Source organism: Melospiza georgiana, chromosome 3 (assembly GCF_028018845.1).
Source record: "Melospiza georgiana isolate bMelGeo1 chromosome 3, bMelGeo1.pri, whole genome shotgun sequence".
NCBI classification, from domain to species: domain Eukaryota; kingdom Metazoa; phylum Chordata; class Aves; order Passeriformes; family Passerellidae; genus Melospiza; species Melospiza georgiana.
This window is the reverse complement of record NC_080432.1, coordinates 106,807,392-106,834,487: the sequence shown is the minus strand read 5'-3', so window position 1 is coordinate 106,834,487 and position 27,096 is coordinate 106,807,392. Positions and strand designations below refer to the sequence as shown.

The window sequence follows — 27,096 nt, the reverse complement described above, 5'->3', positions numbered from 1 at the left end:
TCAGGCTGGGAACTGCTTTGGAACTGCTTTGCAACTCCCTTTTACTGTTCTCTCAACTGTATGCCTTCATGGCCTTTTTCTTTAAGCCATGCTTGAACTAAAGTCCCGACATGCAGATAAAAAAGGGGGGAAAGTACTGTAAGCTGGTTTGTCACTATATTAGAGCAAGAGTCTCTTCTCATGCTGGCAACCATCAGCAGCTGGATAAAGAATGAGTAGAGTCTCCATTGGTGTTTTAGTTCGTCTCAGGAGTTTACTGTGGTACTGAACCTCCTGTTGTCTGCACTTATGGCACTGCAAGCCCAGGCACCAAACTGCATCCTATTCGGATGAAACCAACCTGGAAGATGCTCCTTAGGAAAACACCTGATACTCTGCAGCTGTGAATTCATATTCAGTCACGGAGACCAGACTGGAGCTACATGGTACAAACTAGAACTAGTAAAACCCTCCAGATGGTGCACAGTATGGGCTTAAAATCTTTACAATTAGGGAAAAAGAAAAAAAAAACCAAACCAGAAATATCTTAAATTGACCATTCAAGTCTTCTGTAAGATGTCTTTGATTTTGAATACATAATATTTTGTTTGCCCTACAGTGAGTTCAGCGTAATTCAAAATATTGTAGGAAGGACTAAAAAGCAACAAAATGAAGGAAGTGTGTTACTTAGAGTTGAAAATTACATAGGTGTTTTCATTTATCATTTTGTTCCTGAGGTGAAAATTATTGTTATATGCTCCTTATCCCACCACAATGTTAAATTATTGAATATTTGATAAGACAGGAAAATGAAATTGAAACTAAATATCCATGTAATTGAAAAAGAAAAAAGTAAAAGTGTCCATGATAATTACAATATATTATTTACCAGAGTTTCACTCTGTTGTCTGATCTTAGATCCACTAATTCCTTAAAAATGTCTTAACAATCAGATTATCACTGGATTGAAAGTTCTTGAACATCTAGATTGAAACCATTGCAGCTGAATTAAATGAAGATTGCATGAGCAGGACTCGGTGACCTTCTTTTATTTCTTAGATGAGTTTCCCAACCTCTGGAGATTCATTTTTTGTATAAAATATTTTGCACGATCTGAAATGAAGGCTCAAGTGCCACGAATAAATGCTTTGAGCTGATGACCCCAATTGGGAAATAGCAGTGGCAGCATGACCATGCTCATTCTCCCAGCTATAATTGTTCAGGAATTTTTGAATTTAAAAACACCTGAGCTGCATTTTGTGTCTGAATTTACAGCCTGACTAAAGCTCTCCTTAACTCCACTTCTTGCTTCTTTGCCAAAATAAACAGGCTGATCTTAGCATGTGACTGTGGTGGTTTGTCCTCTGCATGAGCTTCTGTATAGAATTTGTAATTATGCTTAAGGGCTGGTCCTGGGAGCTGTGATTCTGCATAAATTGTTTTCAGTTTACTTTCACTTCAGATGTATTGAGACTGTGTGTGCCTGTTCCCAGCCCCAGGGGTGGTTCTCTTCCCTTGCCTGTGCAGAGACAGTGTTTGCTCTGTTGCCTGCACATGGACATCTACTATTGAAAACCTTAAAGCTATCCCAGGATTCTTCTAAAATAGGCATTTGGCTAAGCCTGGGCAGAAAATTTATAACCATTTTTGTGGTGTTGCTGGTTGGTAATTTTTACTCATGGTTGGCTTTTAACAGAATCATTAGCAGGGATGCACTTTCTTGCAGCATGCATGTTAAATTAATAAATAACATTTTATATGTGATGGGGAAGGGCAGTAACATTCAGGTAATCTATTTGAGATTAAAATCAGTTGATGAAATGCAGTTGGACTTTGATCTCGATATTCTGAATAAGAAGTGAGTGTGATGTTCTTGAGCTGCATCTCCTGTAACTTGAAGAGAGTGTGATGTTTTTGAGCTGGATTTCCTGTAATTCATGGTTCATAAAAGTATTGGAGCTATGGGAGCTGCATCAGTCCATTTAAGACAGTGAATCAGTAGTAAGAAAAACAAGCTGTTTGTCTTCAGCTGTGGCAGAATCTGTGCAAAGATTAGTCCAGAGTCTGTAATCTGCATGACCCTGTACCAAGGTTTAGGAAGCCTAGAACTTTCTCAAACCTTGCAGAGAGCAGTGTCTTGCCAAAAAATGAAAGAGTTGAACTGTGGTCAGGATGTGGCTGATGTGGAAGTTGTTATGGCCTGCAGCTTTCCCTGCTGCCAAGATCCTGTCAGTCCTAATAGCAAATTTTGTCTGGTTTGCTGCTGGTCAGATGCCAAGCCTTTACAGTACTCAGCCTTCTGTGAAAATACAAACTATTCGTGAACAGTACAAGAATTAAAGGTTCTTTTAGAGTCACAGAATGGTTTGAGTTGCAAAGGACCTTTAAAGAGATCAAGTCTTACCCCTCTGTCCTCACTAGGTTGTTCAAAGTTCCATTCAACCTGACGTTGAAGGTTTCCAGGGATGGGGCATTCACAGCTTCTTCAGGCAAACCTCATTGCAAAAAATTTCTTTTTTACATCCAGTCCAAATCTGTCCTTTTTTAGTTTAAAACTGTTGTCCCTTGTCCTGTTACTAGGGGCCTTGATAGAAAGTCTCTCTCCATCTTATAGGCTTCCTTCATATATGGAAAGGCCACAAAAAGGTCTTTACTGAAGCTCTCTCTTCTTTCTTCTGAACACCCCCAACTCTCTCAGCCTTTCTTCATAGGAGAAATGTTCTAGCCCTTTGATAATTTTTATGGGTTTTCAGTGTATTTTATTCCTAAATTATCTACTCCAGAAAATTTTTTTGAGATTATGTAAATGATCTTTATCTTTTGTTGTAATTACTGTTTTTTTTGTCTCATAGTAATGGGCCTTCTACTCATCTTTCCAAGGAAACAAATGGAGTTGCTGACAAAACACGTTCTGTGTCACTTGGAGTAGCTTTCTTGTCTTTGCTGTTAAAATTGTCTTCAATGACTCTCATGATCTCATGATGTTAAGGGAAAGCTTTCAGTCACCTCCCTCGGAATTACTTTTATCAATGAGATCTGTGAACTTGGAAACAGGTTCTATTTTTTATTTATTTATTTGTATACAGTATTTGAGTAGATTTTGACAAGAATCTTCCTTTTTTAGTTGCGTGTTTCTGAAGAGAAGGTTTCTCGTGAGTTCACTGGTCTGTTGCAGATTGTCTGTGTTTCAGCTCATTGCTTATAAACAACACCCATGTAATAAGTACAAGCTGATATAGAGAGAGGAAAAAGCAGGTAATGTAAGTGTTTTTAGGAACTAATTCTGTCTTTGGAAGAGTTATGGATTCTGTACAGCGAGGGATGGCAATAAACATGGATTACACCTGTCAATTTGCATATGCTGCTGCTTGTCATTAATTTCTAGTATTTTCTCCTCTAATAAAGTAGCCAAATCAAAGTTAGTACAATTTGAAAACATCTGATATACTTGCTATTTGTTATACTGGTACTAAGTCAGAAAGTACAAATATATTTTTTCCCTGCCCAGGCTCTTTGTATTGGTTTGAGGTCAAGCATCTGAGGTTTCCTGCACACCCTCTAGCAGCCTTTGATGATGCCATCTGAAGTGCTTAGTTTATTTGGCTTGACTTGGCTCCTGGCTGAGTGTGTATTCTTAGTTTCCTAAAATATCAGTCCCATTTACACTGATATGCACCAGGAGTTTGGCAATGGTTTTTATAGTTGTACTTTAAAAAAACTTACCAGGCAAATGTGTCTCTGTTCAGTTATTTATGCATATGTATTTATCAAACTGATCAAACTCAGTGCAGGTTGGTTGCTTGCTTATTTCTGTATTTACCTCGTTTCATCTGATTATTCTGCAGCGAGAGGGTTATACAGCTGAAGTTCAAAACTTGACAAGACATGGGTTCAGAGGAGAGGTCAGAGGGTGTGTGGGTCACCCTCAGGAGCTCCTGGGGCATTTCTGAATTATTCACGGAGGCAGCCATAGAGAACCCAGTTACTGATAGGCTCTGGCTTATGATTCAGCTCTTGACTTTCTCTGCTGGAATTGTAGGGCTGCTTGAATGTCAAGGGCTTAATATCACTCATCTAAAAGCACAAAATAGATGGTATTGTCACTAGGTAGTGCAGGCTTTCTACTTCAAGTATTTTTCTGAAAAAATATTTAAGTTGTGAAGAGTTCTTGAATTGCTGGTGAATTAACAAAAATACAAAAGCACTCAAACGTGGGATTTGTTTTGTGGTATATTTTTTTTCTGTTTGGCTTGGGTTTTCCCCCCCTTAAATCAGTGGTTAGGAATACTGTTCTGATTTTTTTGTATGGAGAGTATGAACTTTTTTTGGGTTCTTCCGTGTTCATACGAGTTAGGATAAATTACTGGGATTCAGTCTATCTCAGCCTCTCTTTGAATCAACTGGACAAAAGCTGGTATAAAATGCAATATATGCTTGCTTTAACTGGTACAAGGCCCTGCTGGCTGCACCAAGATGTGCTTTAGCCAGCATTGATGGTGGTCTACACAGGATTAAAATTCTGGTGTCCTGATTGCTTGTCATAATGGTCAGCTTCTGCAGTTCAGATTATGGAAGCCAGTGACCAGGTATTGGTATTTATATGATAAATAACCAGTATTTATGGTAAGTGATCCACCTCCTTTTAAGTATTTGGGAATCAAATGAAGGACTTTCTTAGTGGTTTATTTGCATAATTAGATTTTCTACTTTTTGTGCTGGAGGTGAGGTCCCTTGTGTTTGATAGATTTAGGCCAATTGGTTGCTTTTGTTTTGCCTTGTATATGAAGCTCAAAGTGAGACTGTTGGGTGCACAGGCTTAAGAGAGAATAAACATAATCAGTTCTTGTATTAGGTCACCTGAAGATGAGCAATAGCTTGGCTGCAGCACATGCTGGGTGGGGAAACAGGGCACTCTAATTTGACAGTAGGAGAGTATGAGATGTAGAAGATGAATGGGTGGGGAAGGCTGAAAAATGACATAACCGGAGGAGAATTTAGAGTTCGTTAGCTTAGAGAGAGTCATCTTCAACCTGCAAGAGGCATTTGCTCTTTCTCATGTTTACACTTGGAAAAAGTGGCACATGAGGATATAAACAAATACACTGTTGAAGTGCTAGCTGAAGGAGTTTGAGGCTGCTTATGGAATATGATTTAAGCCATTATGCTTGAGTACTGCAGCCAGTGGTCACACAGCATGACTACTGCTATGGAGAGTTAATTCTAGAGTTCACCTCGTCTGCCTGAACTACTCCAGCTACATCTGCAGGAGTTTATCCTATGCGTTCTTTATATATTATGAGATGGCTTAAGATACTTTTGATTTTGCTTTGATGTCTGTGTCTGTTTGGTGACTTCTGCCTTGGGATGCCTTTTCTTCCCCTCTTGCTGCCTGCTGGTTTCACTAGGGCTGACTTGTAAAGCCTGAAAGCATTACATTTAACAACCTCTTTCAAAAGTGTTTTTATAGCCTTGTTAGTTCTGTTTTTTCTAGTCCTCATTTCTCTTTTGTAATGCTTCTGAAGTGGTGTCCAGACAATAACTGAGGAACTTTTTCTTAATTTTAACTTTGCTGCTCAAATTTGACACTGTTTTTTGTGTTTTGATACTTTTCCTCTTTCTGCTTGTTGCTATTACTGGAGTAGGCATTGCTGTTGGTTGAAAATGCTTATGCAGATCCCCTTGGCATACTTAATTCTTGGTTTGTCAGGAAACTCCACTCAGGTTATTTTAATGAACAAGAATTAGGACAAAGATCTCTCTATTTTCCTAGTAGGAAGTAAAATAAGAAAAACATTCTTGAGAGAACAGTAGCTTAAAAATTTGACAGAAGAGCAGGAATCACAGAGGAAATCATCACATCTTGCTGATTCTAAATGAATTGAGCTTTAATTTCTCAGTGTCGCAGTCAAAAGACCACAACCTCTGTGGTTAAAATTTTACAAACTTACAAGCTGTACAAAATTCTTCCCGGTCTTGTATAACAGCAGTTGAATTGGACAAATATTTGCTAGTTAACATACCATATATGTTGCTGTCTTCCTTTGCTGAGTCTCATTTGATCTTCCCCACTCCTTGTCCTCTTGTAACATGTTCATGAGAATGTTTGCTGTTTGTCCTCTGCTGGTGTGCCACAAGTGATCTTTTACTGTGTACAGCCTCTCTTGTGGACTCATTTCCTCTGCCACATCTGCAGAGTTGATGTGTTTGTTAAAATTGCCAAAACTGTCCTTCCTCTGCCTCCAATGGCAGATTTCCTTGTTCATGTGAGGTTTATTTTTATTTCTTGAGCAATACTGAGAATTTTGCTTTTAGTAAACAACACCTGAAAGACACTTGGCCTTAGAGAAATCTGTTCAGTTGATGTACAAATTATTTTGGATAGGCTTCCTACAATAGGTGTTTTTTTAGTGGGCTACAGTTTTGTTATATTAAAAGTGCACAGACTTTCAGAAGTGCTGACTGAGTCAATATGATGCCTTTAAAAAAACCATAAAACATATATTTCAAAACTGAGGGTTCTTGGGCAATGCCTGTATCACCTCATTTTCAGGATAGTAACATACATGAAATTCAGTTGCTGGGGGGAAATTTCCTACCATTAACTGAATTCCTTCTTTTTAACAGCTTATTTTGATGCAATAGCTATTTAAGTATTTGCAGATAAAGCAGTATTTTTTTTTTCAAAACACCTGTTCTTACTCAGACCATCTCCTGCCCTGGATCAAGTTGTGCTTTACTGATTGGGAATTGCCATGTTTAATGTAGAGAAAATAAGTTTTCTCCTTAGCTTAACGCATGAGGGACTGTCTTGCCTTTTCTTATTGAATAGCAAAAACAACAGCAGAGAAGGCATTTCCTATGTGAATGTTAAATAAGTGAATACAAATTCAAAAGAGTGGTTCATCTGGAAATACTACAAAAATCAGTTTCTGGTTGCTCAGTATTGAAAATATGCTGATATATGCAAATACACAAAGAAGAAAATAAGCATGCTATGAGAATAATTTCATCAGCGTTGTGCTCATGTTGTCCCAAGCAGTCAGAGCAGGTAGCTTTAAAACAAATTTTTATTTAGTAATTCTCAGATGTGGACCTCAGATACTCTGTTTTACATGCATCCATCTGCAAAGGTTGTGACAATTAACAAGTTGGGGTTAAGATTTTCAAATCAAGTTGGTTTTGGAGGTACTTCTGTGCTGTGCTGTATTGCAGTCTATTTCTTCTTTTCCAGTTTGGCAGAAGTCCCTGCCTCACTGAGTTACTTTACTGATGTTATTTTAGGTATGAAAAAGCTGCAGTGTGACATGAATAAACTAGAATGTGTTCGAGCAGAGTTTTGTAGTAAATTGGAAAAGTAAAGAATAAAAATGGTATCGGTTTAATACTGAGTTAAACAATGGAGCTATAACTGTATTGTAATTAGCTCAAATAAAAATAAATCTCTACTATATCTGCAGTTCATTTGAAATACTGTGTCACCTGCAGTAGAATGTTGCACACTGCCTGAGCTTTGATTTGGAGAAGTTTCAGTTGAGCAGTAAACTAGGGTTGCGTAAGTAATTTGTCTGACAGTAAGGTACCACTCTGGATGAATGTTTTTCTCTGTCTAGTCTCTTCTGTATGTTTATAGGACCTTTCTCAGAGCAGTCTCATGTGCCTGCTGAAATCAGCAGAATTTTGGGCAGCTCTTAAGCACACAAGTGCAAGGTGGTTTTAATATTAAAGCAACATTGTTTTACAATGATAATTTACTACTATACCTATTCTAATTAGTTTATTTTCCTTGGACTTAGCCATTTTAGTGAGTTACTGTTGGTTATTTAATGAAGTCTAATTTTTCATTTGTTTTAATTAGTTAATTGAGCAATCAGTACAGTGCCTCAGTATAGCAGACTGTTCATAGGATTGTAAGTAGGATCAGATCATGCAAATGCCTGCCTCTGGGCTCTGGCAACAGGTTTAAAATTGCATTAGTATATTTTGCCTTTGTAGAATTCTTTCACCAGATGGTAGCGTTTGATTTCTATTTAAATAGTCTATAACACCCAAATGTAGTTGTATTACATTATTTTAAAATCAATACTACTCAGGTAAACATAAGTGGGAGGAGCATAGTGTGTTAACTTTCAACCGAAGAATTCTTAGTTGTTTCCTATACACGTGTTACGTAGATAATTTTTTTTTTTTTGAGAAAAAAATGTCATTAAGCATTCTCCAAAAGGGGAATAATAGTGCAGAAAAAAAGTTACAGAAATATTGGTGGGTATTTTTCTCTGAATCTGGGCAGTGATTTGTCTTGCAAGTTGTTTGAACACTAGATCTAGTGTTTAGCCAGTGCTGAATGTGTTAAGTACTCTTATTGATAATTAAGGAAAGGTCTATTACTACATACCAATTATAAAGAAATAAAATCTGACATTTGAAGGAATAGCTATTAAGTTTACCAGCTTCAGGCAAAGCCTTATTTTATATTGCTATCCCTCTTGTGCTCAACAGAGAGAAAAACTGCAATACTCCTGAGGTCTTTCTATGTAGAAAGAGAAAAGGGCAGCTGGCTTCCCACTTCTAAGCATAACCTCTGCAAATTCTCCTCTTCGTTTTGGAGATGTCTTAATTGTGGAGACCAAAATGATCCAGTAACTTAAAATCAATTAATGTAGGTTAAGTGCATATATACAAATACAAATGTGGATGATAACTTATTTTGTCTCCTTTTTTGGAAGCATTGTCCAGGTTACTCCTTGCGTTTCATGGTGTTGCTATCAAATTTGTTGCCTTAGAGCTTTTAGCCTGGCCATGAGTCTCTTTGCTTTCATTGTTTTCAGAAATGGTGTGCTGTTTTAGCAGGGTGATGAACTGCATGTAGATTGGATTTAGATGGATGCAGATCGGGACAAAAGTTGTTCCCACTGGTAGTTCCTGTTCATATGAAATGCTGGTCTGTAAACTGGCTGTTCAAGAGCTTGTTCAGGACTAGGCTTCCTGCACCTGTCTCAAGGCAATGGCACAATACATCAGATGAGGGTGTAAATAATAGAGCAGGTAATACCTGGTAAGTTTTGATATCCAATTTCAGTGTGCTCCCTGCCAGAGTCTCAGCTGACAGAGATGAAGTGGTGCTAAACCCAAAATGTTACAACTGGTTTTATGTCACTTCTCAGCCAGAAGACTGTATTTATTAAAATTAATTGTCCCATTAATAACTGACTCACTTGTATTTAGATTCTTTTCATCCAATGGCATCTTAGATGCTTGCAAAGCCTCAGGTCCTTTTCTTAAATTTGCATTTCCTGGTGGTGGCTGAATTCAACCACTGCTCGGTCCTTCAAGAGGATTTCTTCAGCTTGTGACACTCCTCTGTCATAATTTATTAATGAAGTATGTAGTTGCCTTTAAGAATATGTAAGAATGCAAAAAGCCCTGTCAGTGAACAAAGCAGAAGCATCTGGATGTGAACTGGAGAGGTTGGATTCATACTTCTGCTGAAGTTTTGGCAGTAATTTTAGGGTTTGTTTCTCATGCAACATGGTTATGTCCAAAGCCCTGACCATGGTACTTGGGGTGTAAAAGACAGCCTTGTTTTTAGTGGTTGTGTGACATATCGTTTAACTACTATTTTGAACTAGCATTTTAAAAGCAAATGATAGGTTTGTGAAGAAATGAAGGCTTGGTTATATCCAGAAATAAACTCGGCTGGTTAGAAACTATGCCCACAATGACAGTTGAATCTAGAGGTCAGGTCTGGCTGGAAAGAAATTCCTTTTTCAGTATCGTAAAATAAAGAAAAAATGGCCAGCAGCCAGTTGTGAGTGAAGACAGATGTTGTTTACAGGATTTATCGTATAGTGATGGCAACACATGATGAAGATGCTATTTTGTAGAGTTCATGGGCTGTGGCAAAAGGGTGGAAGTATACAGGAGAAAGTGTGATACTGGAGGTTTTAGAACATAACTTTCTGTGTGTAGTTAAAAGAACTTACTATGTTTTGTACATGGGAGAATAGAGAATCACAAGTTTTCATCAATATTTCACAATGAAGTTGCCAAGGAATAAGACAGCTTGCTGTTAACTAAGACCAGCAGCATTCTCAAAGAGATCACAGCCAGCCTTTTTCTTCCCTTCCAACTTTTCTGACCTGTCCTTGGAGGCAGTAAAAAGCAGGTTATGTGCAGCATGTGGTGACATATCCTCTGAGGGGCAATGTCCTTTTCTGCTTGTAGTTGTACAGCTTTCTGGCTGGCCAATCACTCTTTTCCTTGATGCTGCTCATGGCAAAGGGATCGGTAACCTTCATTGTTTGTGAGAAATTTTGGATCTTTTTTTTCCTTCAGATAGGGGAAAAGAAAAATGTGGGACACTCCCAGGCTTTCCCTAGACTTCTGGAGTTCGTTGCCAGTGTTTTCTTTGCTGCTTGGCAGGCTCATTTCTTTCATGCTAAGAGAGGCAAGTTACACCTTGGTGGTATGAGATTACTTTTTACAAATTTTGGAATCACTAAAACATGTCAGTTTAGTAGGTGAATGAGTTTTAGAGAGGAGTAAGGAACAGCAAGGAGAAGGGAGCCTTTTAAGCTGAGTGGACTCTATTCTTATTAGGGTAAGGACTATAAAGTAGGTTTACAAGAAACCAAAACCAAGCCAACAAAACCCCCCCCAGAACAACCAAACACTAAAAAAGGGACCAATTCAGCATATTTAAAATGGCACCATTAGCTATTCAGAGTGTGCCAACCTTGGCAATTTTCCTGGTTAGCTCAGTGAGTATTGCGTGCAATCAAGTACTCCCTTTTAATTGAGAGCTTATTTAGCTGTATAACTTGAGGAGCATAAGGTTTGAATATCTAAGCCTTTGCATCTTTTTCACTTGCAGATAAAAATTATTTTTAAAACAATTTTCATATAATTTTTAATAGAAAATAAGATTCCTTAAGAGGAAGACCTGTAATGTTATAGTATCACGAGGGTCAGCCCTTAAAAGACTTACAGTATGATAAATCAATTGAGACCAAATATATTTGTGGGTTATTTGAAAGCCATATGTTCAGCCACACAAAAAGAGTGAACACATTCATTTGTCTCAAATGCCAAGAGACTGGATTTCTGCTCACATGCCTCAACGTGTGCTGTTGCAAAAATACAAATATTTGCACACCAGCTCAAATACAGACAACTAGCCATTAGTCATAAAATATATATATATACACATATACATATACATATATATATGTATATATATATACACATATACATATATATATACACACATATATGTATACATATATATATACATATATATACATATACAATATATATATATACATATATATATGTGTGTGTGTGTGTCTTTACATATGTATTCATATATGTGTATATACACACACTCCTAGTATAGTCTTGGCTTTGAATCTATCTTTCACTTCTACTTTGATCATGAGATAGACTCCCTTCTTGATTCACAAGTTAGGGAAGCTGGATAAAGAGCTTCAGGGAGCAGTGTGTGGATCCTATGAAAAATGATTCTGGTCTTCAGTATTGTCCATGCTGAAGTCCAAGGGGTGTCCTCTGTAGGCGAAGCATTGCGAGTTGGAGAAAGGCTGGCTCCAGTCTGCAGGGGCTGTCTCCTTTCATACTGAATAATAGATGCAAACATAATAAACTAAAGTCTGTGTCATAAATCCTGTTGGTTTATTCAATATGCATACAAAGTGTTTTGATTAATTTTAGTTTTATTTTTTCTTACAGGAAATACTGGATAGATCCCACAATGGAAGACGGGAAGCCCGTTTGGGCTCCACACCCAACTGATGGGTTTCAGATGGGGATGATTGTGGACATTGGTCCTGACAATTTAACTATTGAACCTTTGAATCAGAAAGGCAAGGTAAGTGTGTCACAAACAAAGGAACAGAGAAAAAATACACAAAGAAACCACCTTACCTGTAGGCCACGTCTTTGCCCCTATCTTCAACTGCACACAGCCTGAAGGAGTGAAAAACCAGCTTTCTGTCCTAAGTTTGGCTAAGGATCTTTGTTCAGCTTTAGCTTGTATTGCAATGGACCCCTCACACTGACAAGAAGCATGTATTTGTCAGTTATCTACACATGCATTGAATATGTGCTGATGAAAGAGAGGAGGCTTGAGTCTCTGTAGCCATTTGATTCAGTACTGTATGCTTTATTTTTCTCAATTAGACACTGATGAAGAGCCTGCTGTTAAGATTAGCTTCTCTTTTTTTCCTTACATGCATGGGAAGGGTCCTACAGGGATGTGCTGGGCCCTGGCTAAGATTAGACACCATTAGACTGATGAAGACTGAGAGATGAATCCTCTTAACTCAAGTGCCTTGAGAAGTAATATGATAAAAAAAAGGTGCTGTGGAATTGCTACATCAAATTAAAGTCAAATAAATGTAACTTTTAAAATGAAGACCTACTTCATCCTAATTAGTGTGTTCCAGTGGCTTGATTTATCATGACATCTTTCGGACTCATTATGTCGTAACTAAATGTCAGTTTTTGCAGGAAGCACCTTCAAGCTATCAATTATCCTAATTCAAATGGTCAGATTTAGCTAGAATAAGATTAGCATTGCCTTAAAAGTTGTGGTTTCAGTCTTTTTGAATATATTTTTTGTGCCCTTTCTAATAGTTTTGGTTTTTCTTGTGTTCAAGGATGTAAAATGACAACAATGTGTTTTGTTGTCTTTTTTTTATGTTAGCCGTAGGAGAGAATGCCTTGTCACAGGTCAAAAGGTTATGCAGCAGTCCTTCCTTTTGGGGGAATGTTTATAGGCTTTCTTTTTTGTGCATCTTGGACAGGAAGTTGATTTTGCCTTCCTTAGAAATACAAAGTAAGTATAACAACTGATTTTTGAGTGAGAGAGATAAAGTGTATAGGCTTAGTAGTAGCAGTAGTATTCATTTGTCAGTTTGAGGAGGAGCAAGATTATTCAGACAAGGATATTAAATATTCCAGATCTATGGCTAATATGAAAATGACTTAAATAAATTTCACCCCCACTGCTGTTTTTGTTTATATTCACCAATGGTCCTGATGCCATAAGGAGCAAAAGACTTTACTCTGAGACAGAAGCAATAATAATGATATTTCTGAGTCACTATTTATTTCTAACATATGCTCCTTTCAGGGACTATAAATAATATAAAAAAAAAATCAACAAAAACCAAAAAATCATCCTAAAATACAAATAGTTTGTTTCATGGTTTTCTCAACAACAAAAAAAATCTCGTTTGTCTAGGGAGTTTGTTATTCTGCTGTTGGCTGTTTTGAATTAAGCAGATCAATTAAGAGCCTAATGTTCATTCAGCTAAGGGAACAAACACTTCACAGTCTAAATAGAGATTATGGTCCAGTATTTTAAACTATCAAACTTAATTGATTAACCATATATATTAATAAAGGTGGACTAAAAGGTTTTCTTGGTTACCTTCTCAGTCTTTTCAAGGTGTCATTGGTTTCTTTTTCAAGAACTATTTCTCATTTGTTTCTGGCTTATTAAGACAACTCTGTCCTTGTGCACTTAGACCATTCATTTGAAGTAGTCAGCATTAATACTCATTATCACTTTGTTTTCTTAAAATGGTAGTTCAGAAGTGCTCTTCAGCAAGAATGCGTGATCCAGCAGCTCTGGAGTTGCCCATGATAATTACAGGGAGGAGAGGAGTAACCTGATCTTGTAAACATATCCCAGCAGTGTAACTTATTATTATTTTTTAATCTGGGTCATTACCATGTCATATGTATTCTCTGTAGGCACTGGTAGCTTGCCAGAGGTCACAGTCTGAAAAGGAAATGTGTATGCATGTGTTTGATTATTGCCTTTTATGACACTGTTGTCAATAGCTGCAGTAGGTGCTGCAAGGCAGCAGTTTCACCGTGTCTTAAACCCCTCCCTCCCTTGCCCGTCCATGGCCAGCTCTGGCACTGCAGGGTGGCACCTCCCAGCTCCGAGCTGTGCGTGACGCCCCAAACGAGGTCACAGAACAGATCCAACTGGAAGAAGTGGAAAGTTTTCAGGATGGCAGAAAGCAGTAGAAGGGGGGCAGAGGAGCTGAGGCCATTGTGGTGGCAGGTTGCTTCACATTTCATTATTAAACCAAGTTACCCAGTCCAGGCTCTGCGAAGGTCCAACACACCAATTCACTTAAACCCCAGCAGGAGCAGTTTTGGGCACCACAGCCCATGCCCAGGTGTTTCCAGCTCTGTGCAGAACTGTGTGTCTAAGGGAGCTGGGGATCTGAGTCACTCAGCCTGCCCTGCATGTAGAGTACGGTGAGCCACAGGAGTGTTTTACTGGAACAGAGGATGTGTGTTACATGATGGGAACCTTTTCCCAAAAGTAGATCATTGACTTGTAAGGTTTATAAATGCCAGGACTGGAAAATAAATACCAGGAAAAAACAGCTGGAGAAACTGGAGAGGCTTTGGTAATGAGCATGGTCGCACCTAGAGCTGGAGTCCTGCCCTGAGAACAGGCTCCAAACTGGATTGGTTATACCAGAGCTGGCAGTTCTGGCCCATGGCCCACCAGCAGTCACCTGCTGGTGGTACAAGGAAGCAGGCAGGTAGAGAGGGAATCAGCTGTTAAATTCAACTAGTATTGTGCTTTCATTTCTCCTTAAAGTGTTATTTACTGAACGTACTGGGATTCGTAATCTTGGATCCTGTTGCATATATCTTCTTTTTCTTTGAGGCTAAATCAAGGAGAAGGCAGATGACAGTGAAATTGCAAAACAGGGGATTTACTCTTTTCTTGGAGGTAGCAAATGTAAATAAAGTGATTAGGAAGAGAGTCACTGGAAGGGCTTGCACCTTGAGATACCATTCTGGGCACCATGGGGCCCAGAGGAGTAGGGGGCAGGCACTTCTTAGACCATCAGCAGTCACGAGGTTCTTGCAGTCACTGGGAGGGTGTGAGGTGCTGCAGGCACTCGCTGACACCCCTCCTGCCATCGACTGAGGGACACCTTATGGCTCTGTGCCACTTCTAAAGGGTCATGCAAGGCTTTATGGGCCACCTGCTCTGGTATGCTGTGAATAACCAGAAAGGTATTTTTCCCAGCTAAGTATAAAAGAATACATGTACTTTGAAAGTAAGGATCAGAATGTTCAAAGTTCAGTGCTTCAAGCTAAGGTGGTTTTGTTTGTTCTTTTTTTTTTTTTTTTAACAGTGAGCACAACTTGCTTGCACAAGTGAGACATGCTCTTGTCTGTCTTACACATGGTTTGTTCTGCTGTAGGTTGATTTTGGAAATACAGCTGAGAGTAGGGATGTCTCCTGTCTGTATCTGGATGGTATAAAGGAAGGCATGGTTACACGTATTGGATTACATGGTAGAAAGAAGATCCTGCTTGAATGGAAAGATATCTTTTTTCACTCATCTAGTTTCTGGGAGAATAGTTAAGATTGCCATTGGATTTCAAGGGTTGCTTCATTACAAAGACGACAAAAAAAAACCCTTTCAGAATGCCCTAAACCTTGTTTTGCTTCCTAAGACCATTTTATTGTCTCATAAGATTAATACACTCTCCACTCCCTTAGAACAAACTTGTCCGAAGTTATGATTAATGCAAAACTCATTAAGCCACTCAAGTATCTGAAGGGCTTTTTCCTTAAAATAATTGTTTAAAAAAATTAAAAATAGTAAAATATAGTAAAGAATTTCTTTGAATATTTTCTTATTGATAGATTAGATTATTAGCTTATTTTCTTTTTAAAATACTAGATTTTAATACTTGGAGCTGTGCATGTCTAGCTATCATACTTATCTACGTGACAAGTACCTTACCTTACATAAAGTATTCCAAATGTGATGTACGGCAGTGAAATTTTATTTTTTACATGTTGAAACTGTACCTATGTTCTTATCTAAAAAAGCCCAGCGGAAAAGCATTAACTTTCAGATAGGAGATAAGACAGCATGACTTCTCTGAATTGTTTTTTTTTTGGGGGTGGGGTGGGGTGGGGAGGGGTTTGTTTGGTTGTTTTCCTTTAAATTTATCTTGACTCAGAAGGCTTAGTGGTGAGGACATTGAAAAAGCCATTCCTCTTCTGGGTTAGTTCTAGCATGACTGACTTTAGGTTCAGAAATGTTAAAGTATCAGAAGGTTAGGAAGAGTCTCACAGAATAGCTGGGAATCGTGTTTATTCTCTCCTGTCTTTGTTATTGATTAATGGGTTTACACATCAGCAGACAAGAACAAGAAGTGAAGTTACATTTTTGTGAAGCTCATCATATTATTTTTAAACTTTCCCACTGTTTCATGCAGAGGGAACTGATCATGTAGGGAAGTGTTGTATTCCAATACATCTTTACCAAACAAGATTTACCTTCAGTGTTGACAAACTTGTAGAGAATATGATGATGATGATATGTAGCTACGGTAATACTGTGAGAGGGAGGAAAGGGTGTGGTGAATCTCTGCCCTGCTAAAACTCTGAATAGCAGCAGGCATCTTTCTGAGGTAGGTAAAGACACTGAAGGCTTCCATGGCCCTCACAAACTCTGATAAAGAATATTTTGGAGGAAGTTGGTGTGATGGATGTTCAGGTGTTCCATCGTTATCGAGCAGCCTTGTTTCTCTTAGGAAAACATCTTGTACATACTTTTTTGCATTAGATCCTGACAAGGGGATGACAAAATGTATTTCATTATGGCTAAAAATTGCATACTTTATGATAACTTGGTAGGGAAGGGATACTGTAGATTTCATGCTTTCTGTCTGGCAGCAATTAGTTCTGCTCTGAGACATTTTTAACTATTCTCACTTCAAAGAGAGTTGCAATTTGTGGCTGTTAATGATGGTGTAAGCCCCAGGACCTCTCAGACTGTTGTGCCCAAGAAAATATGAAACAAGTTGCTGTCTTTCTCCTAAATTTCCCTGTGAGATGTTTCTCATGGGACTACCTCACTGAGTACAATGTTAAACAAGCAAACATGTTTGTTTATTAAGTTCATCCTTTAGATCCAGTTGGTTGCCTTTTCAAATATTAGACCAGACTTCTTGTCTCCATTTCCATGGGGAAAAGGAGCCTGTGCCTGCAGTGGCATGGTGGCTGTCATGTTTAATTGGTACAACAGGGGTTTTGTTCATTCATCACTGGCTCAAACGAGCTGTTACTACAGTAAACAAAAAAAAAATAGATTTAAAAATCTCCTTTGTACAATAGGTATTTTTGTGCAGATGCTGTAATGCATGCTTGCTTGGATGTTTTTCCTTCCTTTTTACAGCAATATAAATTATGATTTCTGGAGATGAAAAAAGAAACAAAGATGCTTTTGTTATGAATTTTTCCAGTTGGATGTGAACACTTGATAAATGGTTGTTTTGTATAACTGGAATACAAGGGTTGAAGGAAGGTCTTGTTTTATTGATTTATTGAAGAAAAGAACCAAAAAACCAATAACCAAAGCTACAGTATTTGGTGATACAGAGGACGTTATGTATTGAACATTAATATTTTAAGTAGGAATATTTTAAAACAGACTATCATAACAACATCACAGTCCTTGGACTGAACTAATGATTTGCATTTTATTCTTTCTTCCTTGCAAAACTGAGGAAATTGTGTGTAATTTATAATGCTGTTACATGTGCATCACTTTTTTAGTCTTATCTTTTGTATTGCACAGTATGACATGCAATTTTCCACCTGAGAATCAAATATTATTGCACTAAAATATATATTACAGTGAATTCATTTTTATAATGTAGTGTAGTAATATAAATGCAGCACTTTTTGTCTGCATCTAGTAATTCAGTAAAATTTCCAATTCTGAAGTATAAATCTGGTGACTTCATTTGAAATCATGCATAATTACAGTGCACTCACTTGTATGATTGCATGAGATGTCTTTGAACTATATTTCTATTTTATGGAATTCTGACAATGTTAATGTTTCTTATCTAACAGACTTTCCAGGCTGCTATCAACCAAGTGTTTCCTGCAGAGGAGGACAGCAAAAAGGATGTGGAAGATAATTGTAAGTTATGAATTTAAAAATAAATTTTGCATTTGAAAAACATATATACAATGAAATGAATATTGTTTCCTTACAAGCTTCCTCTTTCTTCCTGGTTGTCTTTGTTTGAATTTATGTATGACCTTTGCTAGTCCTTTAAACTTCTCAAAGGAAGCCCATTTAAAATATAATTTATTGTGGTTTTTAGTTTTCATATGAACACTTTAGAGGAATGGACAGTTACCTAATTCCCACATAGAACTGTTGCTTAACTTCAGAAATATTCTGTTCAGCATTATGGGTGTAACTATACTTTTTATATGTGACAAAAGACTCAGTGTCTTTATCAGCACCTGTATTTGTATAGCATTTTCCTGCATTTAAGGAATTTCTCAGATAGCATTCATGTGGAAGTAGAGGTAATGGAATATAAGTTTTAAGATTACCTTCCCAAAACTGGGGATGGGAATCTAGACCTATGAGGACCACTAAAAAGGATAGACTTGAATTGAATATAGGAATGCTGGTGGAGAAGGAGTTTTGAGGTGAGCTTGTGTAATAAATGTCACTGTTGATCTGCAGGACTTTTGTTTTATTGAGTATTTTGTAGTTAGGTGGATGGAAACTTGTCAAATCTGGGGAGAGGGGAGAGAATACTGGGAAAGCTGAGTGAGTGCTGTGATCAGCTTTTAGACAACTGTTAAATATTTTGCTGTTGCTGCACTCTCTGAGCAATCACAGAGCCTCTCCTGTCTTGAATACGGACGAAGGCAAATCTTTTCAACATTTCCTATAGTGTTTACTGCTTGGTGAAAATACTGAAGACTTTGTAAATAGTGGGCAAAAATACCTTCTATTGTTCTTAGTTTAAAATAAAGGCTAGGGGTCTGATCTAGGTGATGTAACTTCAGTTCCTGTCCTTTAATAGGGTTTGGTATTTGCATCCCATGACAGGAATTGCAGCTGTTACAGCTCCTCCATGAGAAACAAAAAAATGAGATCTGAGTCTTATGCTCTGACTTAGATGGTGCAGTGTGGTTAGAATCAAGCAGATAGCTTTGCTTCCAGCTACTTATATTTTTGTAACAAGGATGTGGGTTCAAACTTTTCAAAGCTGTTATCTATATTCTCTGTACATGGTGATTGTTAGGGAAATGCACTTAATCTGTGCATCTGTCCCAATGATTTTACTGAGATGTCCTGACACTCTATGTCCTGGTCAGGGAATTGAAACGAGATTATGGAAATAATTTAAGATTCCAACAGAATACTATTCAACTAAGTTAGTCAAAGAAATTATCTTCTTTGGCTTTGTGAGAAGATAAAACTTAAAAATCCTTTGTTCAATAATCCCTTCTGTATCAAACATTATTTTAACTTTCCAGTATACTCTAACTTGCTGCTCAGAAGTTGCAGTTCATTTGCAGGATGTGTGAATCCCAAATTCAATTTCCTTCTCTGTCAGAGAGTATTTGCGTTCACTATCATTGATTTCTAGGAAAAACAACTATACTGAGTGCTTATAAAACTGTTCTAAAAAATCCTGAAAGGTGAGTAAAAGGACAGGGTATTGGATAAGACTGTTAAAAAAGCCCCAGTTCTACAGAGGCAGATCTGCATCTTGCCATTTCTTCATAAAATAATTTTCGATAGAAATCCTACTTTGTGGTATGGGCAGGAGAGCCACTGTGAGTAAATTTGGCATTGACATTCCCTAGTTTTTAGTGCTTCACTTCACTTATGTGAACTATGTGTGTGTGTAAGTAAATATATGGAGAACTAAATGCACATGTATACACTGGTTATATTTAGACACGAGCCATATGAATATTCAGAATTCTCTCTCTCTCCGGTGACTTCCTTTGCCTTTGGATATGGATGCCCCTTCCAAAGGATTTATTCTAAAGAAGATGCATTTTGAATTTGCTGACATAAGCCTTAGTTTGCATGTCTTGAGGTGGTGGCATTCCCTTGGGGAGCATGCTCCTATTGCACATGGAGTCTGCAGGTACAGCTGCTTTAATTGCAATGAGGGCACTGGGGACACAATGAAATCTGGAGTCTTTTGCTTTTGAGATAAGCAACCTAATAAAAAGTTGATGATTAACTGCTTCCTTTAAAATACTGCAAACTCAGAGAGGTTCCTACAAAGATATGGTCAAGGATGTTGATAGACAATTACTATGTAATAATTTCTCATCTCAATACTGAGGATCCAAATGACTTCAAGTTTGCTAATTTTTTACCACACTGTCCCCTCCCAGGCACATAGAGGGGCAGAAGGACACTTCAGCTTTCATGAGAGCAAGCAGGAGTTTCTGTTTCTGGCCCATTTCCTTTTAATGTCTCTTTCTCTTGGGATGACCTCAATAAAAGAGGTGAAGGCAGACCTGCAATTTGTGGTCCCAGTGCCATTTTCTCAGGCGTGTGAGCTGAGACCGCGCGGGGAGGGGAGGACGAGTGTGGCTGTGCAGCACCGGGTGTCTGTGCTCGGCTGCTGCAGCTCCCGGTGACCGTGGGCTTGTGGGGGAACATGTGTCTGCTGTGCTGGCAGAGGAGGAGCTGTGGGGATGGGGGCCAGCCTGCTGTTTCATGAAGGAGTTGTGCACGGCCACGATTTCAAGGCTGTTATGATCCAAAGGGAGAGTTTACCTAGGGTAAAGCTAAAGCGTGCCTTGTGTGCTTCTGTCAGGGCAGGAATATCAGTGCAAGGGGTTTTGTGGAGGAAGGAGGTTTCTTCTGAACAAACCAGAAGCTACAAGGTCCTTTGAGAAGTGTAAATGATTCCAGATATTTGAAACAAAGCTGTATTTAGTCGTGTAATGAAGGGAAGGGCTGTTATTCAGCAGAGCTATGCAAGCCAAAGGGAGGCTGCAACTTGCTGGTGAACCTGACTTTGCTTCAGGCCAGTCTAGTGCAGATAAGGAGGGGACAGAGCCACCTCCACTCCTCAGTCCTCTGCAGGAGGAAAGGTAAAATGCAAAACAGAAACACAGGTGTGTTTGAGAAGCTCCCATTTTCCTTTGCCAGTTCAGCAGGAGGAGTGTTGAAAGAGATGTTAAGAGCTGCTTACTGAACTTCAAGTATCCTTGGGGGGATAGGTGGCTGGGTAGGTTGACTTTAGGTCATGCAAACTGGCAGCCCTTTTTGCACATTTATGTAAATAAGTTAGAATACTTTGCTGCTGCAGCCCTTGAGAAAGGGTGTCAGTTCAACATAAAACAACCTTGTTGGTCATTATAGATAAGAGGTGTGTATGTGACACTTGTGTGAGGTGCAAGCTAGTGGTTACTATTACAGAATCACAGAACCAATTAGGCTGGAAAAGACCTCTGAGATCACTGAGTTCAACCTCTGAGCTAACACCACCGTGTCAACTCAATTGTGGCATTAAGTGCCATGTCCAGTCTTCCCTTAAAAAGAAAAGACATTATTGGTACAGTGTTTATTCCATCCACAGTAGTTGGATGGATAGAAGTTTTTGTACTGTATTACTGTAAGGTTTATCAGTGTGGCAGTCTGTCAGTTGTCACTACACAAAATAGTGTTGTACATTTGACTTGAAGCAGTGAGATAAAAAGTATTGAGCATATTAAAAAATGGAGGCTGTGTAATGAGTAGTACCCTCATTTGGTTTAGGGAAAATATTTTTAACAGTGTTATAGTGGGAACTGAAAACTACCTCTGTAATTAAGGCTGCTGACACTTTCCAGGGCTTTGTAGCTGAAGACAAGCACCAGCTTTGCCAGATTGTGAACCTGTAAAGTCTGAAGCTTTCTGTGGGTTCGATCATCCTGTAACAGTTCAGCAGTTACAGAATCACAGAATGTTCTGATCTGGAAAGGACCCACAATACTCATTCAGTCTAGCTTTTAAATTAATATTGGCCCATAGAGGGATCAAACCCACAACACTGGTCTTAGTAGCACTGTGCTCTAACCAGAAGAGCTAATCTCAGGGTCAGATGTTTTATGTTAAAGAACAAAGGAGAAAGATACAGCTAAGTTTTGATGTGTTAGCATTTTTTTACCCCTGACAGTTTCTCTGAGGAGGCCTAGTACTCACAAAATTCAGAACTGAAGCAGAGAAGGGTTAGTGCCTGGTATTGTGATGCTGCTGTTGCTGCCTCCAGATCCAGATTAGATGTTTATATTCATCAATTCAAAAATCACCAGAAGCCAGCTGTTACTCCAAATGTCAATTGGGTGGCATTACCCTGGGGACACTGTGGCTGAGATTGGAGAGGGAAACAGGAAGAAAGGAAGGAAAGAAAGAAAGGAAGAGAGAGAGAGAGAGAGAGAGTCATTGGTGGGGATTTTGGTAGGCAGCAGTTTCTGTGCTTAGAGGCTGGTGTGAAGGCAGATGCTCCATGTTTGACAGACAGGCTGTTTAAAGCAGCTTACACTGAGCAGAGCCTGTATTTGAGGCTTCTGCAGTCCAATTCTTTGTTCAGCAGCTTTCTGTAACTCCAGTTGTACAGTTAAGAGCAGGTTTGTGGTTTTTAAAATGTATATAGAGTCAGTACTCCTGTTCTCAAGAAAGTGTGAAGAAATGATAGGGTTAAACTGTAAACAAAGAGAGGGGACGAAAATTCTCCTTAATTGAAGATTTAGGTTTTTTTCTGTACTTAAAGGTAGTCCTGAGCTCTTAATGGTATGTGATTGTTTTTTACTTGCAGGTTCCCTGATGTATTTAAATGAAGCCACTCTCCTTCACAATATCAAAGTTCGGTACAGTAAGGACAGAATTTACGTAAGTATTCTGTGTCATGACAACCAATCTAATAGATATGTCCTTTCAAAAATTCACCATGTGTTTCCACTTCTGTTTTTTTTTCCTATAACAGAACTGCTAATGTGGAAAGGTCGAGGTTGTAGGCCTTTTTTTTTGCTTTTTTTCCCTTATATTATACTTTTAGATCAGAATCCCATCTGATTTTTAGCAGGCAGAGCAGTAGGTTTTTCTCTACATGACTGTTTGTGTGCAACCATAGCACAGCTTTGTATCACAAATGTTCCTACAGGTAACTTATTTCACTGTTAACAAAGATGGTTTTCTTTCTTCATTATTTTTGAACGAAGCAAACAGGTGCCGTCTTTGACACCTCCTAGCTCAGATGTCCATCTTAATCTTTTATATTGCTATCAAATTGCCTAATTGTACTTAATGAATTCTGACTAAATTACATTTTGTCCTTGCCATCTGCCCAGATACTGACAGCTGTGAAACAGAAGATAAGAGTTTTCTTTCTTTCTTATTTTTTTTCCCCTAATAGAAAGCTGGCTAGGGATAATACAAAACAGTTCTACATATTTTAAAGTGTCTGTGTTACAATAATCAACCTTTCTTTTAGCACATATTATAAAATTAATTTAGCTAAACCTTTTTATATAAATGTAAAAAGAAAGTATAATTGTTTTCTTCTGTTGCAGTTGATTTACATAGCTTTAAATTTTTTATGGCTCAAGATCAAGCGCCAGCTTTAAATATAAATAAATAAAAATGGCCATTTGAATGCTGCTCTGGAAAAATAATCCTTAAAGAAACCAAACCAAACAATAAAATCCCCCAAAGAAGCAAAATTCTGAATATGGACTGATCATGGGATAGGATAGTATTTTCATAAAGTAGGATAGTAGTTCATAAAGCCTTTCTTCAGTGTAAACAAGTACTACTAATATGTTGTCCAGAACACGTGTATTTTCTGAAGGAAAAAACAACCACTTTTTTTTCAGTTTATAATTTAACTGAATTTCCCTTGTGAACAGTTTTATGCCTTTTTTAAAATCCTGGTTAACAATATTTATCTTGTTATTAAAAGGAAAGTTAATATTAGTATTTGCAACTCTTGAAAGAAAGTTTTCCTTTGGTGAAGTAAGTGCTGAAAAGAGAACTACTTAAGAATCATCATATATTGTGTGATTCAGTCTTCTATTAATGTATCACACAATAGTTTCCAAATTTTAGTCTTCTAGGGACATTCTCAGTAACAACAAAGCAAATAAGTTATTCACCTGAAGGCTTACCTCATTTTCTTCAGATCTTTTCCTGCAAATCTGATTTTTAATTTGATTTTGACCCCTCTTCTTTCCTGTATGTAACCTGGCAATTATAACTGAGCTTTAAGAGTTTCTTTCAGAAACATTAAAAAACCCCCTCTCTTCAGTCTTCCTTGTCCTATGGAAAGGTAAAAAGCTGCCTTTGTCTGAGATTCTTCTCAAATTCCTTCTCTGTAAGAGAACATTTGCATTCTGTATTTCTCTCTGTGGAAGCAGCTATAGCTAATATTCTTTTGGCTGAATGCTTTTATTGCCTGGCTTGAATGCATTCCCAGGCAGGATCCTGTCAGTCCTTCCTGCTGAGTTGCTTCCATTAGATATTGAAAAGCTATCCTCCTCACTGGAGGACAGTGTGTTATGCTATCCATGAGCTTAGTTCATTTGCTTTTGAGCGGGAGGATTTGGCGTCCTGTCCTTGATCCAGTAATGCAGACAATAGGAAATAATTTAAAAGGAGACTGGGAGAAAGGTCAGATTCAGGACATACTCCACAGCTCGGTGGTTAGGGAATTTTCCCAGGAGAATTTCATAGAAATGCTGAGAAGATAATTAAAGGAACTGTAAAAATATATCCTATCTTGTGTTTGCATTAGCTGGAGAGGATCATAAATGCAATTGTTATATGGAGGCTATAGTCTGTAATAGACAATTGCTGTTAACCACTTGTTTGGATACTGCCTAGTAATTTGCTGTTCATTATTTTCTTCACAGACCTATGTAGCCAACATTCTTATTGCAGTGAATCCATACTTTGATATACCTAAGTTTTACTCTTCAGATACTATTAAAAAGTACCAGGGTAGATCGCTGGGAACATTGCCACCACATGTTTTTGCAATTGGTATGTATTGAGCCTGTATTTGTCTATTAAAAAACAAACATTGAATACTTCAGAGTTATCTGTAAATTGCAACCTGCAGCAGTAATTAACTTATTTTGAACTATTATAAAATAAAAGCACTAATGGCTAAAATTGCAAATCTTCTCATCTTTTTGAAGGACTTGTAAATGAGCAACTGTGACAACTCTATTAGGATTATTCTGCACTTCCAGTGTTTTAAGTCTAAGCAATTCAAATATAATTTGCTACCATTAAAAAAACCTAGAAAAGAAATAATGAAATTCAAATTTTATAAGTGAAAAAGGTGTAATAATGATTGGCATTGTCTTTCAGTGTAGTAATTTTCTTTGCCTTAAATTATGTTGCCAGAGCACATTCACTGTTTCCTTTTATATTCTTGTGTTACAGACAGAAATACATTGAAATGTTATTTATGGCTTAAATCTGATTTCAGTCACTTTTGAAAATAAAAAATAATTGGAAACTATAATCAAAGCCTGACATGTTAAAGGCCTTCTCATTGTTTTGTATTTTATTTTGAAATAAAAAATATAATTAACTGGAGTTTTCGTACCTGTTACATATTAAGAGAGATTTTTTCCCAAGTTTTCTCAGATGTTACTTGTTGCAAAGTACAACTGAAAGTTTCCCTTTAAAAAAATATATAAAATAAACACAGACTACTATTTTGCAGATACATTTCATTAAAAAGATTTAGCTTTAGATTCTTGATTTTGTTTTGTTTTATTTTTGAAAATGTTGAGTAAGCCTTTGTTTCCAAGACTTTGAGTTCTTACATGTCAGTGTTGGAAGAATTACAACTGTAGTATAAATTAAAGGAAACCAGAATTTAATAAGCTATAATTAATTTAATTGTAAACATTTAGTTTCTATTCCTGAAAATGTTACATTTTAATTTTCTGCATTGTAGCTTAACTTTATCCTTGCAATTCTGCTGAGTATTAATTTTTGTCATGTCAACCATATTCTTCTTTTTAAGCTGATAAAGCATTCCGTGACATGAAAGTGCTTAAGATGAGTCAATCCATCATAGTCTCTGGAGAATCAGGAGCTGGCAAGACAGAAAACACTAAATTTGTTTTGAGGTTTGTATGTGAACCAAAGTTAGTATGTGCATCCCTTGTGTTTATGCATTTGGTTGACATAGAGGCAGAGCAAACGAAGGTCATCAGTGGGTTTAAGATACAATTCAGTAAGATATGTATTAGCTTCTATGTGCACTTTATTACAAGAAATTGAGTTAAAAGCTGACATGATAATGTGCAGAAATAGCTACATACTCACAGAAACTTTAACTCAGTTGTACTGACATCATGTAGTTATTATGGCTTATGATACAGTCGTTTTGGTATTGCACATCTGGTAATGGGGTTGATAAAAAATGTAACTAGACATTAATTGTATCTTGCAAGACACTGTTGGTTTTGCCATAAATGTGTGTTTCTGTGTTCCCGCTGAGGTTTTCTTTTTAGTTTGTTTATCTTTTTAACTTTAAAATACTTTACCCAAGTTTACTGAGTAAGACTGAATAGTGGTATTTATTTGTTTATTGATGTTCATGTGCGGCCGATACTAAATCAAGTGTATTAAATTATATGGAAAGACATATTGCTGATATATATCAGCCTTGCTTCCACATCTACATTATCTTTTCATGGCTTTTTATCACTCTGGAGCACTAACTAGAAAGAACTGGTCCTTTAAATACACCTATGTCAATAGGTGGCCTGATGATGCAGGGAAGCACAGTGTGGGCAGTGTAAATATGCTCCCTTGCCATGCCTTGGACTTGTTTCCCTCTACAAATATTTAATTCCCTTTTCCCTAAAATAATGTATTTTCTAGTATTTCTCTACAGTAGAGGTATTATTTTCCACATCCCGTGAAGAATTGTCACAACTGCCTGTCTGTCCTTCATACTGCTCTGCACTGGCCCTGGGCAACCTTTCACAGATAGCTGTAAGAATTACTGCAATGTGCTGGCAATTTTTTACAAGGGACACCTGACTCCATTCCTGATAAGTGTAACAGAAAAAGACAGCAGGCACTGGAAGAATATCTCACAAGAGATGCTCTTCAAGATTATTCTTCCACTTCTCAGCAAAGGAAGAGCTCATTATCCAACAGGCAAATATCATTGCTGCTGCTTCTCCCCAGCACCCTCCACCATAGAGTCCCTCTACAAAACATAACTGACTTTTAAAAGCTGGAA

General features: G+C 37.7%; 1 protein-coding gene across 5 annotated transcripts in view; it reads left to right on the top strand.

Moving 5' to 3' along the window:
* MYO6 (myosin VI) overlaps nt 1-27,096 on the top strand; it is a 102,881-nt gene that overhangs the window by 17,587 nt on the left and 58,198 nt on the right. For all 5 annotated transcript variants that reach the window (XR_009114244.1, XM_058020102.1, XM_058020101.1 and 2 more), the window contains exons 2-6: nt 11,722-11,860; nt 17,915-17,984; nt 22,642-22,715; nt 24,734-24,863; nt 25,864-25,969. Coding sequence is in view for 4 of the 5 variants with exons in the window: in XM_058020102.1 (XP_057876085.1) it covers nt 11,744-11,860; nt 17,915-17,984; nt 22,642-22,715; nt 24,734-24,863; nt 25,864-25,969 (497 nt within the window). In the remaining variant the exon portion in view is untranslated. The remainder of the gene's footprint in view (nt 1-11,721; nt 11,861-17,914; nt 17,985-22,641; nt 22,716-24,733; nt 24,864-25,863; nt 25,970-27,096) is intronic.